General features: G+C 43.6%; 1 protein-coding gene across 10 annotated transcripts in view; it reads left to right on the top strand.

Moving 5' to 3' along the window:
• The window catches only part of LOC137888054 (ELKS/Rab6-interacting/CAST family member 1-like), a 113,213-nt gene that overhangs the window by 3,437 nt on the left and 94,115 nt on the right, over positions 1 to 15,661 (top strand). For all 10 annotated transcript variants that reach the window (XR_011105098.1, XR_011105097.1, XR_011105096.1 and 7 more), the window contains exons 2-4: positions 4,392 to 5,195; positions 6,318 to 6,395; positions 6,611 to 6,766. Coding sequence is in view for 7 of the 10 variants with exons in the window: in XM_068731340.1 (XP_068587441.1) it covers positions 4,707 to 5,195; positions 6,318 to 6,395; positions 6,611 to 6,766 (723 nt within the window). In the remaining 3 variants the exon portion in view is untranslated. The remainder of the gene's footprint in view (positions 1 to 4,391; positions 5,196 to 6,317; positions 6,396 to 6,610; positions 6,767 to 15,661) is intronic.

Below are 15,661 nucleotides of genomic sequence, written 5' to 3'. Positions count from 1 at the left end.
ATTAACTTAAAATGTACCCATGTCAAGTTTTGAGTTGCCTCTCTATCTGTAGCCATGTCCGGACAAAGTCTCCGCTGTGCTGGCACACACTGATTATCCACACGAGTACAAGCGCAGTACGTGGCATTCAACCACGGAGACTTTCTCGGTATCCTCGCGTGATATTCTGGGATTTTTTTTTCGTGGGGCCTAAAATAACATACAATACAATTGTGTATGTGAGGAGTGTGTGGAGGGAAGACGAGGCGTGCAGAACGGCTGTTGGTAACAGTACGGGGAGGCGGAGGATGAAGCGCAGGGCGTTGTGCGCGCTGTTTCCTGTGGACATGAAGGGGATGAGGGTATTGTGGTTCCCAAATTCACTCCAGGGCCTGTTTTTCTCTGGATATTGATCTGATTAGAGCTGAAATGATGAGTCAGTTAGATTGTCAGATAAATTATTCATCGTGAAAACTTTTTTAAAGCAGAAATAGCTACATTGTACTTGGTCCAACCTTTCAAACGTTAATATTTTCAGTTTTTCTTTATCCTCTATAATATTAACCAAACAGCTAGGTTTCGGGTTATTTGCCATGGTCATTTTTTTAATGAAAATAATAATTAAGAAAATAATCTGTAGATTAATCCATAATGAAAATAAACATCTGTTGTAGCTTTTAATATGGTCCCTACTGCATATTTAACCTGGACATCCTATGCTCAGTCTCACATCAAATAACATTGCAAAGCAAACTTAATCTTGAATTTGACAAAAAGAAAAATCAACCACTTGCAGGGCTTTCAAATGCAGCAAACTCCATGTGCTGATGACGACTGTGAGGTGGGTTTGAAAGCTCTGGAAGAAGTTAGTAAGTGGACCTTTATTTGAAGTGAAGATTTATTTTCTTCATCAAACTCCTGTTTTCAAGGCGCCAAATGAATCGTCATGAACTCTCAGTGTGGTACTGTGTAACAGATGTTTGTTACGGCAGCACCACGTTGCTTTTTCACATTTGTGTGAAAGGGCAAGACGGATGGTGAGCCTGTTTGACAGATGGGTCTTGGACCGTCACATGCTCGTGTGTTCTCCGTCTCATGATGCCAACTGCGTCATAGGTGTGCGGCAGGGTATTTATAAGGGTATTCTGGTATCGAGAAGTCTGGTGGGTTCATGTGAGTTTTGAAGCTTGAGGTTATTATTATTATTATTTTAATCTCAATGTTGTTTACCATCCCGAGCCCCCGAGCCCTCTCAGAGTTTTTAAACCCCCCACGAAGAAGTCTGTGGGGCACACTGGTGGTTTATTCATGTGACCCTTCGACTTGAACTGTAGAAAACACAACATGGTGTATGATGCTGTTTCCGTGACGCCCTCGAGCCAATAAAAACAAAAATATGTGTGTGTGTATGTTTAGCCGTGTGATAGATTTGTGATCTGTCCAGGGTGTGCAGTAGCCTTGCCCAATGCATGCTGGGAAATGCTCCAGCTCCCCGTGACCCCAAACAAGAGCAGCAGTTCCAGAAGTGGATGGATGTGTATTTATTGTCCTGTTCCTCTTCCAGACTAAAGCAATGTTGTTGCTAAACTGATTGATTAAATATGAGCAGGGGAAGTGATGGTTCTTTTCTACAACCAAGCAGAGATGCCTTTGAGCAAGGCTCTCAACCACTAACACTAACATTTATGAGCAAGTGCCAAGGTTGTTGCTAAATAAGATGTGTGTTCAGTAAAATGGCTAAATACAGGCTGAGACATACTGTGCTTGTTTTGTTTTGCATTATAGGGAGAATTGGGACATGAGCATATACATTATGTGCAGGTCAGCAGGTCCAGAGGGGAGGAGGAGGGAATAGCCCTGAAACACACACACACACACACACACACACACACACACACACACACACACACACACACACACACACACACTTACTCATATTGGCCTCAAATGAGGCATTAGATGTGTGTGATGTTTGTGATCACTCACAGCCACTGAGCTGATGTGCATGTGTGTTCATTTGTGTCTGTTTGCATGTGGAGTGGTTTATCTGTATCTATTTTGCCTGATTGTGTAGATCTGCACATGTGCACAGTTTTGCTCTGTGTGACTTTGTGTGTGTGTATACGTGCATATACTGTAAATACATGTGTGTAGGTGTGTGTGTGTGCTAGAGGCAGGGTCCTGGCCTGTTTCTTTCCAGGTGTGTGTTTTTGGCCTTAGGGGAGACACAGCAGATGGTACCTCTTTGCGTGTGTGTGTGTGTGTGTGTGTGTGTGTGTGTGTGTGTGTGTGTGTGTGTGTGTGTGTGTGTGTGTGTGTGTGTGTGTGTGTGTGTGTGCGCATGCAGCTGTAACTGACTGGTTGTCAGTATCTCCCTGGGCAAAGATCTGTGTCGAGCAGAACATCAGTTGGAAAGATAAACTACTGTAGGGCCGTTAAAAGGCCTGGGTCGGGACCCAGAGCAGCGGGTGCTGGGAGTTTCAAACCGGGGTCGACCTAAGGGCTGCACAGTTAATCATACTTGAAATGAAATGCATTGTAGTTAGCAATTTGCAAGAGGCCACTTGTTGAGGGAAAATTATTCCAGACAACCTACTCAGCAAGAAATGTGTAGGATGTCCGCCATACTGTACGAGCACAGAGCTAGTTTAAATGTCTTCATGTTAAAACTAAGCTAATTCTATCATCTGTGTTAATAAATGAATACTTGGAAATTAGCCTAGACTGTTAATGTTAAACTGAAGCTCCAGACGTCTTCATTCTTGTGTGTGCTGACTAATTCTAAAGCGGTTTAGTTCACTTTACGTTGTTCTTGTAAGGGGAGAGTGTGGATCAGATTGTGTGTCACATGGATCATGTGTCCACTGACCTGTGGATGACATCACTGTCTCCAAGGATACCCCAAATGACTGAATGATGACTGTTGACCAGCTGGGCATCCATTTTAAACAGTAAATGTACTTTCTTTTATACAGTAACCCACTCCAGGGGTGACACTCAAGGTTGCATATTTAACATATTGTTCATTTCTAAATTCTTTGCTGACAACTGAGAGTCTGAAACTGCAAATGCTGCACTGTTGTTCTCGCAGACAACGTTGTGCATAGCGTGTGGTGGGTACTTCAGGGGGCCTGGAAGATCAGCATTCGCAAAACAGACAGCTTGGATTCTCAGCAGCCTCTGAGGCATTTATCAGCAACACGTGAGAGCCAGTGCTCATGAATTGTGTTCATGTTTTTGCCAAGACCGTAAAATATTACAGATTTGCACCTTTTAAAGTTGACTTCATAAGTGAGGGATAGGAATGTTTATTTTCATTATTTTCACAGCTGTGTTAATTACAAGGTTTCTTTGACCTGATTGACTTAATCCGTTTTAATATTTACATTATTTATGTCATCCAACACACACACACACACTAATACCAGGCTCTAAACGCATGACAAAATATAATTTCATGGTGTTTTTGCTTTATTTGAAATGCAGCAGTTTACATTTTGGCATCTACTCTCCCTCCAATTGATGATTTAGCCCCTTAAAATGTCCATCCAGTGTGACTCATACGATTAACAGGAATAGGACGGATACTTTTTTTTTCTTCCCACATTATTATTGCAAAACAAAATTGCTAACAAGATTCAATTGACTTGATGAATAAGAAAAGGATCATTGTATTTCAGTACATGAGACAAAACTAAAAATAATGAATTATTTATGAATGTTAGATCAGCTGATTGGATGCTACGGCTGCAGGACGGTAACTGATGAGGTATCGTGTGGTCCTAAGAAGAAGGTGTTGTGTGTGGTGGAGAGACAAAACGGGCCGTGTGATCACATGAACTGATGCTTGAGCCTGTAGCAGAGTTTCTGGAACAAGACAAACATTTCTTTGACTGTAGTCGGTGGACTGAGCGTCTCAGCAACTGTGTATGTGTGTGCATGTCAGTGTGGTGGCAGGAAAAGGAGTTTCTGGGCATCTTTGATGAGGGATAATGAATTATAGGAGAGGTCGGACATTGGTCCAAAGTTGATCTTATCTAGTGAAACACATGAAGGATGGATTGGCACACATTTTGGTACAAACATTTGTGTTCCCCAGAGGATGAACAGTTTGGTTTTAGAGCCTAATTCTTTCCCAACTCATACCGTAGAAATGTCAATGCCACATGATATGCACAGTACATCAGTAACATTGAACATACTGGCATTTTGACCAGTAAGTTGTTTATTCAACCTCCTGTTTGCATTGCAAGTAAATACTGTGCACAAAGAGATGTAACAAGTCTCAACCGTAGACCAAACCAAAACCAGAACCTGGTAAAAAATCAAGTGTACTGCTTTGTTCCTGAAGTGCAGAATATCTTTCTCTCCCTGATGACTAAGTCTTTGTCTCTGTCTTCCTTTCTTTTTAGGCGATCCCTTCATCCCAGGCCTCGTGGATTCACTTGCTGCCTTTATCTAAAGGGATGCCCTATTGATTCCTGCTGTCTGACAAAGCACATTGATTCCAGTGAGGTTTTTGGAAAGGCCTTCCTTTATCACCGTCAACACTGCATCAGGATATTTCAAGTCAAAAAGGACTACAGTAGAAGATTTTTTTGGGACATCCATCTTACATTTTTTGAGTTTCTGCGTACTTTTAAGAATGTATTTTTGATCCGCTTGACTTCTTCATTTGAAGTGGGCACTTTTTTGTCTCCACAGTATACACACCGTATTCTCTTACCATGTACGGTAGCTCCCGTTCTGTCTCAAAGCTGGACGGCGTTGGGTCCAACGGCAACGGGTCGGTGTCCGGGAGCCCCGGTCGCTCCCCGCGCCTTCCACGCTCCCCGCGCCTCGGACACAGGCGAAACAGCAGCAGCAGCTCCACCGGCGGACTCACCGGCTCCTGTAAAACCCTGTCCATGGAGAACATCCAGTCTCTGAACGCCGCCTACGCTACGGCCGGTCCCATGTACTTCTGTGACACCGTCGACGACGCGATCGGCATCGGGAGCCTGAGCAGCGGGCTGAACCCCTCGCTGCCCAAAAGCACCATGACCCTGGGCAGGGCCGGGGCCAGGATCCCCTACGGGGTCAGGGCGGCCATCATGGGGAGCAGCCCTAATATAAACACTGGAGGCGGTGTGATGCCCAGCGATGCCATAGCATTTGGGGGGGAGCTGCAAAACCAGCTTCAACAGGCGGCTACTGTGCCTCATTCCATGAGACAGGTGAGGCAAGGTTTTCTTCTTTTATTGACGCAATCTTGAAGCGTGTTGCGACCTAGAACTAGTCCCGCACGTGATCCAAAATAGTTGAGCTGAAATTAACTTTAGAATCGGCCGATAAGGAAAGCGTGGATCAAATTGATTTAGGGTGTACATAATGTTTGTCTCACATTGGAGCGAACACTGAAGAAACCTTAAAAGATAAAATCAATTACACTTTAGGCAAAATGTTTTGTGACACAACTATCCTCCTGCATGATGCAGTAGTAGTGGCACTTAATGATTCAAGGCTGTTATAAGGGTTAATATTTTCTTCTTAAGTCACGGCTCAGCTAAATAATATAAGAGCTGTGTGGGTATACAGTATGTGTAAATAGACTAAGGTCTGCCCTCCTACTCTCTCTGCACCATTAGTCATAACCTGAGAGCTCTTCTAACCTTCCTCCTTCCTTCCTCTCCCATACCTCCCGCCTCCACCTAATTCTCATTATTTCTTCATCTCTACTTTACTCTTATTTCCTTTGCTAGCTTTCCTCTCCTCATGTCACATTCATGTAATGTGTGTTGCATTAATTGTGAGGATGCTAATAATCCAAAGCGTTACTCTCTTATTTGTAATGTTCGATAATTAAATTTTACCTTTTCACTCTCAGAACTGAGAGACGCTCTGAGCACAAGCGTCAGCTAAATACCTAAAATGAGTTTCTCAAAACCAAAGCAGAGTCTGTTTATTGTTTAAAAATTCATCCAAGTTATTTATAATTCTTCGGGTACACTGCTGTTCTGATGTCAGGATGAATTAAACATCTGCATGGAGAGCATTTCTCATTAATACTGTAGTTAGGTTTGTGCTTTATGAAAATAACTATTTGCTTGTGCATTTGACGTTTTAACCAATAGTCTTAAAGTGCTTCACAAACAATATGTGAGCCTTGAATTCTGTATTTGATTTCTTATATATTTTTTTAGATTTTGCAGCACCAGCGGTGGCTTTCGGGGGGAGTAGTTCGCTTCAGTTTTGCTGTTCTGGGATCTGCTATCACCAGCTCATCATAGTGACAAGCTGCAAATAGACAAAATGTTAGAACATACTTCTACTGTATGTGTTTGTGTGTGTTACACCAGGTGAGAGATGGGGCGATGTCAGACCTGCAGACACAGTTAAGAGAAGTGCTGCGAGAGAACGAACTGCTACGCAGAGAAGTAAGGATACACACACACACACACACACACACACACACACACACACACACACACACACACTTCTGAAGACATCCATTTATGTTATACACAAGGAAAAAGTAAAAGCCAATGAATTGAATCAATACCAGTAGGCAAGTTGAGCTGTAATCAACTAATCGATTCAAATAAACGTGTGTTAAAGCAGAGTTACAACGTTTGATGCTCATTTCTTTCAGCTGGAGGCTAAAGAGTCCAAGTTGAGCTCCTCTATGAACTCCATTAAGACGTTTTGGAGTCCAGAGCTGAAGAAAGAGAGGGCGCTGAGGAAGGACGAAGCCACAAAGATGTCCGTGTGGAAGGAACAGTACAGAGTGGTGCAGGAGGAAACACAGGTAGGAAAGAAGTGTCCATGTGTGTGTGCGTGTGTGCAACTACGTGTGTGTGTTTCTGTGGGACAGAATCTTATGAACTGCTGCTTTTGCTCGTTGCTCAGAGTCAAAACCCAGTAACAAATGGATGGAAGGATCAATATATCAGAAATAATATATATATGACCAGGGTTGGGTTTCATTTCATTGTCATCGCTGCTAATCGAGGACCTTGAAAAGTTTAAGAAATCCGTGTAGCGTTTAGCCCGAGCCCTGTGGATTTTAGTTTTTGCTTTAGGTTATCCATCTGTGATATAGCTTTTCCTGCTCAGTTTTGTCAGGAACGGTAACTGGCACAAAGGGGAGCGTGTCCCGATCATTTTTATGGACTGTTCTGGTGGATTTGTCTCCCGGGCGGCGAGGCGGCCTTGAAGACGGGTAAACGGATGAAGCGGGGCCACCTGGTCGGGGACTCCCAGCTGTCTGTTGGTTCAGAAGCCATCTGGAGGAGACGGAGACACAGCTAGTCTGGCAGGAGGCTGTAATATTATACAAGACTTAATTTTGCACACATTCACACCCCCCTGCCTCACAGTGACTCATTTCACACGCTGTCATCTTCTAAACCAGGGCAGGAAGTGCTCGGTTCTTCGCTACATTTCGGTCGTTAATGGGGAAACTGAAATTATTCGGGGCCTTTGATGTTGCACCCGAGACTCCCAAGATAAATTTAACGTTGGAAGCATTTGTATGTGGGAACACACTTCAGGTGGTGACATTACATCACCAGCTTTAAATCACTCTCCAAGAAAATCTACTGTGTGTGTGTGTGTGTGTGTGTGTGTGTGTGTGTGTGTGTGTGTGTGTGTGTGTGTGTGTGTGTGTGAACGCGTGCAGTTTACCTGTGTGTGTGTGAGTGTGTGTGTGTGTGTGTGTGTGGTGCACCCATAAATCTCAGAGTTAAGTGTGTGTCTTGTGTGTGTGCGCACTAATCCAAAGGGATGCCGAGTCGGGGAGAACAAAGGAACAGATGATACGTGGCCTCCTGCCACTAGAAACATCCTCAGTTGCCTTCACACACACACACACACACACACACACACACACACACACACACACACACACACACACACACACACACTCCTGTTTGAGTATGTGTGCCTGTGTGCTGTTATGTCGAGACATGTAAGAATATTTTCTGATCTCTTATGTTGGCAAAGATGTGCTCTCTCTCTCTCTCTCTCTCTCTCTCTCTCTCTCTCTCTCTCTTTCTCTCTTGATCCCTCCCACTTCCATTCCCCTCCTCTCCCCCAGACTAATCACACCCTTTTAACCCAAGGCATCCTTTTCATTTTCTGATCTCATTATCCCGCCACTTTCTCTTCAGTCTCTCGTCTCTGGCTTTTCTTTGTCCCCTTGCTCCTTTCTCTCTCTCTCTCTCTCTCTCTCTCTCTCTCTCTCTCTCTCTCTCTCTCTCTCTCTTTCTCTCGCTCTTTCTCTCCTCTTACTCATTCCTCATTCCCTTCTTCTATTTCTGTCATCACACGGTGAGTCAGCTCTCACTTCCCTCCCTCCCTCCCTCCCCCCGCCTCCCCTCCTCTCTCTATCTTCGCCATTATCTCCGTGTTGGAAATCAAATTAAGTTACCTCCCAGTAATTTTGGGATATGTGCGCATCCACACACACACACACACACACACATGCATGCACCGCTGGGTCACGCCCCTACTGAGGAATGCACATCTCGTTTGCAGCCTCCGTCCTTCCTCCTTTCCTCCACGCTTCCTCACTTGTTCACCTACTTCTTCACGCCTTGGCCCACTAACTTCACCTTCGCTTTCCGCCCGCCTCGTTCTTCATCTCTTCCTGTACTTCTGTCTTCACTCCCTCTGTTTAACTCTTTTAATCTCATATTTTTTACTATGTGTCACCATAGATTCAAATCCAGAATAACCGACATTCCAAATCTCATGTTTGCACTTGTTCGGCAGATCCAATAAATTATGGTTTAATAATCTAGTTTCTTGTAGTTTGGTGTGATTATTATGTAATGGTGTATTACAATACACCATATGATCATTTATTAATTTAAGTAATTTATTTAACAATAATGGCAAACATTTGCTGGTTCCAGGACAAAGAAATCGCTGGATTTGCTGCTTTTTTGTCTCTTATATGGTTTTAAGTAAAATACTTTTCAACCGTGGATACTGCAGAAATATGGAGAACAAATGAGATGAGATCTAAATGAGATCTAGATTAGATGGGAGGCTCTTTCTGCTCTAAATTATCAATCTCTCCCTTGACACCGCCAGTTGCTTTCTCTTGTCTCGCTGCCCACAGCGTCTACTCGTTGTCACTACACTCTCCATCCCTTTCTCTCCGTCTCACCACTTCACTCCCACTTTCCCCGACTCCCCTCTCTACCATGCCCCTCCCCCCCCCCCCCCCCCCCCTGTCCTTCTCTTCCCTCTCCTCGCTCTCCATCTGGGCCTGTGGAGCGTTTTTTTTTGCCACAGGACTCACTTCAGCAGAACAGACACACGCTGGTCTAATAAATCAATTGATCTGAACACGGACGCCTGCTCTGTTTAGCCCCGGTCACTGTTGTCTGCCTCCTTAGTGCACTGCCTTCGGTTTCAGTTGTTTGTGTGTGTGTGTGTGTGTGTGTGTGTGTGTGTGTGTGTGTGTGTGTGTGTGTGTGTGTGTGTGTTCACCCAATTCGTTCCACCTCTTTGATCACAGCAGGTAAGTACAATGTTTCGTGCAGAAAGAAAGAGAAGCACAGAGGAAAAAAAGAAAAAGATGAAGGAATGTCTGGAATGCTAAAGGAAAACTTTACTTTTTTCTACCCCTCGTTTCTTCTCCGTGAGTTAGTTTCTTTTTGTCTCTTTTCTCCTCGACCCTGTGCACTCCAAACAGTGGTCGGATTGCATTTAATAAACATATATACGCTCAAGCAGAAGGCAAGCAGCAATTAGCATTCATGATTGTAACCGTGACATCCAGAGTTCAACTCGGCATCACTGTTACCATAGTCTGCTTAAAATAGATCCATGTCTTAAAGCTAAAATTAAACTTTGCTAATGCTGTTATTTTATGTCTGAAATCGAAATGAAATGATCACAAAACGATGTAAAACGATATGCATATTGAGCACCTTAATTAATGTGCTTTTCCAAGATAATGTTTTTGAACAGACTGTTCGGCACGGTTCGTCCTCAGCACTGAATCGTACCAGCTGAACAATAAGCACTCTGTCTGTCCGTTTCTGGGCCTGCTAGATGCAATCTATCATCTACTGTACTCCAGGCGAGCCATCCGACGTCATAACCGGCATGTGTGACTGTGGGAGTGTGTGTGTGTGTGTGAGAGAGAGAGAGAGAGAGAGAGAGAGAGAGAGAGAGAGAGAGAGAGAGAGAGAGAGAGAGAGAGAGAGAGAGAGAGAGAGAGAGAGAGAGAGAGAGAGAGAGAGGGTGCATATGTTTGAAAAAGAGGATTGTGTGAGGTTTAGGTTTCGTCAGCGGTCTCATATATGTTTCAGGTGTGTTTGAGACTGTACACAAGTGTGTGTTTATGCAGCGTGTATGCGTTAATTTAGACATAATGCTTTTGCTGTTTGTTTGTGAGAGAGAGAGAGAGAGAGAGAGAGAGAGAGAGAGAGAGAGAGTGAGTACTGTACCAGGAGGGAATCTGTGCCCTTGCGTGTTTTTTGGCAGGCTTGCTTACGTGTGTGTCAGGACAATTGGGCTTTTTGCATACATGAGTGTGTGTGTGTGTGTGTGTGTGTGTGTGTGTGTGTGTGTGTGTGTGTGTGTGTGTGTGTGTTTTCTGGAGGCACAGTCGCCTGCATGGTCATAATTGTGTTTTTTTGTATTTGCATGTGGACAAACGTGCACGACATGGAGACAGACACGCATGCTTGTTTCTGTGCATGTATCGCGTAGGACTGCTGCTAACGTCGATATTTTGTATCAAGAGTGTGTGTTTTTAGTAATCTTGCAACAATTTGTGCGATTTTGATGGAAGTGGAAGTGGCAGTGGTGTGATGTCAGAAGTTGTGCATGTGTGTGTGTGTCTGAGAAAGTGCAGCAGCCAGCGGCTGTTGTACTTTTTACTGCTGCACTGTTTTAATAATTTAGCCTCAAGGTGCTGGAATAAAGGTACGGGGTTTGTGTGCGTCTGCAGTGGAGGGAGAAAACATGTCTCCTCTTCCTCTATGATAATTCATGAAACCTCAATGAGACTGTCTTCAGTTCGTCAGGTTCAGTAAAATCACAATATCATATTGGTGAAGGACTATTTGTTTACAGATTATTTTTCAAAATGTCAAAACAACATTCGTCTTCAGCCCAGAGGTGTTTTATTTTCGGCAAAAGGTCTGGTGGTTTGCCAGCTGTTTCTCTCAGTGTGTGTGTGTGTGTGTGTGTGTGTGTGTGTGTGTGTGTGTGTGTGTGTGTGTGTGTGTGTGTGTGTGAGAGAGAGAGAGAGAGAGAGAGGAGGTTAACCCAAACCTTCAGGTCGAGAGTGGGATGACGGAGACGGAATGATTCCTCTCTCGTTCCTCCTTATTTGCAGCGGTCCATTTTTCTGCCCCTTTTCCCCTCTTTCTTCTCTGAGAGCGACAAAGTCAGAGAGACGGAGACACGGACTGGCACTAGAGTGTATTTTCCGCTTTATGAACACGGCAGTAAATCAGGACTTCGGGTTAACGTTTAATAATCGAATGGTGCCACCAGAACTCTGATTGAAACCATCTGGGACCAGTTCAATTAAAATCCCAACACAGAGACATTTATGGACTTGTTTTTGTAAGAGCACACTAAATAAACTGTCAACTACAGTCCTAAATTAAAGACAAATGGCACTACAACACATAACTATAAATACACCTCGGACCGGTTCGTGTACTGACCGGGTAAAACAGTTATAATCACCACTCACCACTTAACGTTATTACACCTGGATTTGAAAATGAAGAATTTAGCTTTTCTAATTCCATTACTCCAAGCTGGTGTTGAGCTTGTCCTCATGGGTTCAGATTAGTTTGAATCTAATAGAAATGGATGATGCCAAATATTTCCTCTGTGAGATTCCCATTTACTGTACAGAAAGAAAAAAGCTGTTACCAGCTCGAGTTTCTGTGCCAGCTGGCTGCAAAAAATGCTTCGCCTGGCATCCCCTGTACCAGCATAGACCTGAGAGAAAGAGAAGAGGAGGACAACGGATCACCAAGGATTGAGATGTAAAGATGTTAAACAAAGAAAGGAAGAAGGAGGAAATTAGGAAAGTGGATAAGAAGGATGGATCAAACTGGAATGCTGGGGACGAGTGCCAGGAGGAGGGAGGAAAAGGAGGAGAGATAAATTGACGATACGGGCGAGTATCGTTGAGAGAAAATGTAGAGAAATGGAAGGAGTGATGGACGCTGATGTGACAGGAGAGAAATGGGTGGAGAAAAGGAGGGCGGATGGAAAGATGGCAGAGATAGATCGACTTAAAGAGAGGAGTCAGGGATGAAGAAGGAGGGAGGGAGGATGGGGAAATTCTAGGAAATGTAGGATGAATAAAAGGAAGAATAAGAATAGTTGAAAATAGTTATTTATTGTCTTGTTAGAGACTAAAATATATATTTTTGGAACCCGTCCTTTCATTAGATGTTGGGTACAATGGCGGGTTGTTCAGACTCTCAACTGGTTTAGTGAAATATTTTGAGGAAGAGCCTGACTCTGCCGCCTTTCTCTCTGAATGTTGGCTGCTCTGCAGTGGATAGTGGAGGGACTGAAGATGGACTTGGCAGATGTGAGTGTGAATGTGTTTGGCTGAGAGAATATGATTCAGGAAAAGACAGCGTGCAGCCTCAGCAAAGTTTTGAGAAGTCTATTTTTTTTTTCAGCCTCTCTTTGATACGTGATACAATGTTCTTTAAAACACAGTGACAACCCTCTCTCTCTCTCTCTCTCTATCTCTCTCTCTCTCTCTCTCTCTCTCTCTCTCTCTCTCTCTCTCTCTCTCTCTCTCTCTCTCTCTCTCTCTCTATCTCTCTCTCTCTCTCTCTCTCTCTCTACCTTGTCCTCCTTCTGTTGCCTGCCGTCTGCACATCTTTCCATCCTCTGCTCACTAACCTATGCCTCATTATTCCTCTCTTGTCGTGTGTGTGTGTGCTCACATCAGCATACTGTAGATGTGTGTGTGTGTGTGTGTGTGTGTGTGTCCACGTTCATACGGACACGTATACGCAACACTTACTGTCCCCACGTTTTACAGTTCAAATGTCCTAACTTAAAAAATAAAAACCTCCAAAAGTAATTTTTTTTTTAAATCTATCTTTGCAGTGTGTGTGTGTTTATTTGTTGGGCGGCTTTAGTGTGTGTGTGTGTGTGTGTGTGTGTGTGTGTGTGTGTGTGTGTGTGTGTGTGTGTGTGTGTGTGTGTGTGTGTGTGTTTTTCACACATGAATGCTCATCAGTAACAGATGGTCCTCAAACATGTGTGCTTATTTAGTCTGGATGGAGAGATAGGTGAGGAAGAGAAAGGGAGGGATGGAGGGAATAAGGTAAATACAGGGAATGATAGCGGGGGGCAGAGAAAAAGGCAGATGGACGAGAGGGAGGGGGAGCGATGAATGGATTAGGAAGAGCAAGAAGGAGATTTAACCAAGGAGGAGAGAATACAGGAGGAGCTCTCTACACTCAGGAGTCCTATACAACTTTAACTTTAATGAAGAGAGAGAGAGAGAGGAATGGCACTTTTCCTCTTTTATTCATTTACAAAGTGTGCATTTTACAGTGGAAAGAAATAAGAGGCGAGAGAGAGAGAGAGAGATTTGAAACTGAAGGAAACGGAGGGGTCAGTTCTCCTTCTCTTCCTACAAGGGTGTGATTGTGTGAATTTTCTCTCCACTTTCTCCCTCCCTCAGTGTGTGTGTGCGTGTGTCTGTGTGTGGAGTGCTGTGGTAGCCATGTCTTTCCTTATAAGGAGTGGGTTTGGGAAGAGTTAGTGAGGAATGAACAGAATTACAGTGCAGTCACTCCCCCTTTTTCTTCTGCTGCTTTTATTTCTAGTCTGGCCTACTAAAATCTATCTATCTATAAAGATATATCTATATAGTTATATAGCGGTCTATTCGCTGGTTCAGAGAGCTTGACGTCTGTAATGTGTTAATGTCAAATAAGCGTGACTGATGCAATGTTTCTTTACACCCACTACTGTACTGACCCTGATGTTGCATCTCAAAGTGACTGATTAGGGTCAGAATTTCCCTTTCTCTCTCCTCTCTTGGCTATTTTATCCATTCATTCTCTCCCTCGTGTAATCTCTTTCATCCATTGTTGTTCTTGTCTTCTTTCTTTTACACAATCTGATACTATTTTCTCACATCGGCTTTCTCTCCGTCTTTTGGAAAACAAGGGATTTCTCGTGTTTCTTCCGCTCATTCCTCTCCTTTTTTAAATTTAATTTCCTCCTCTTCATTATGTTCTTCATCCTCCAGCTTTATCCTCCGAGAAAGAAGAGAGAGAGAGAGAGAGAGAGAGAGAGAGAGAGAGAGAGAGAGAGAGAGAGAGAGAGAGAGGGAGAGAGAGAGAGAGAGAGAGAGAGAGAGAGAGAGAGAGAGAGAGAGAGAGAGAGAGAGAGAGAGAGAGAGAGTGTTAATCTGCCTGTTGTCTGAAGCCTGAGTGGGCGAAACTCACGGTCATTACGACCGCTGCCTCCAACATTATGTCTGCCTGTGGGCATTATTGTGCTCTGCGTGTGTTTGTATGTGTTTCATGTCACAGTGTGTGTCTCTTTGTGATGGGGGGGGGTGTAGCGTGACTCACCCGTTGAGCGCAAAATAATCGAGGGATGAGAGGGAGGAGTAATAACGGAGAGATGGTTAATATTGAATGACAGATGAACAGTGGCCTGAGGGGGGGTGATGACGAGCGGATGTAAAAATTGTCACCATATTCGCAAACAGATCTTTTCTTATTTTTATTTTAGAGTTATGTAGAACGCTCATTAGAATAAACAAGGGATCATTCATGTGTTAGGATTAGATGTGTTTTTTCCTTTGCTTTCCTAAATTCAATCCTATTCTGTTGCTGTGAATTCATGTTTTTTGTTTTGTTTCTTGCAACAATTATTTTCCTGCTTCCATAGTAACATATTGTATCCCTTATATGACACTACATATACCTTTAGAGTCAGACAATACAGGTGGATGTTGATGAAGGCAGCGTGTTGTTGGAGACGGTTGCAGTGCAAGTGAACTCTTTGTGTTTTAAGTTTCCACGGATAGTATTTTCATTCATTATGACATCCGAGGAGTTGACCGACATGTCTTGTGCTCATACAGTAAGAAGACATTAAGACAGTTAAACGTCATCAAAATTCACAAGTTTTGTTTTGTTTGAGCGTCACTGGGATCTTGAGCTGGGTTACGTCCGCTTGAAGAATGTATCCGTCCCTCCCTTAGACATCTGATTTGTGGTTTGTGTCTTTGTACACACTTTCTTCCTATGTTGTCATTTGAATATGAGAATAAGCTATATATATATATATATATATATATATATATATATATAGAGCGATGAGCAGTTGGCAAATACAATGGGAAATAATCATGACGTTATTTTTTAATACAATACTTCTTAATGTTTGCTTAGCATGCTGTCACTCACAGTGTCACATGTGAATGTGTCTGGCTGCACGCGTGTTTGCATGTCTGTCTCCGTTTCGAGTGGTGACCCCCGACCCCCTCAGTCCTCTGTGCAATCAGGAAGCGTCTGACGGGGTCAAAGGGGAAGAAGCAAAAGACGACTCAGCAGAAACCGAGAAGAAAAACACAACTTGTATTCTGACCCTGTCTCTCCCTCTCCTCCTCTTCTCATCCCTTCTTCTGTTTCTGCTGGACACAATCAACATGTTGCTTTCGCTG

The sequence above is a fragment of the Cebidichthys violaceus genome, unplaced genomic scaffold, assembly GCF_023349555.1.
Source record: "Cebidichthys violaceus isolate CVI_PGR_0920_01 unplaced genomic scaffold, fCebVio1.0.p SCAF_51, whole genome shotgun sequence".
NCBI lineage: Eukaryota > Metazoa > Chordata > Actinopteri > Perciformes > Stichaeidae > Cebidichthys > Cebidichthys violaceus.
The sequence above is the reverse complement of the archived record's forward strand: the minus strand, read 5'-3'. Positions and strand labels throughout refer to the sequence as shown.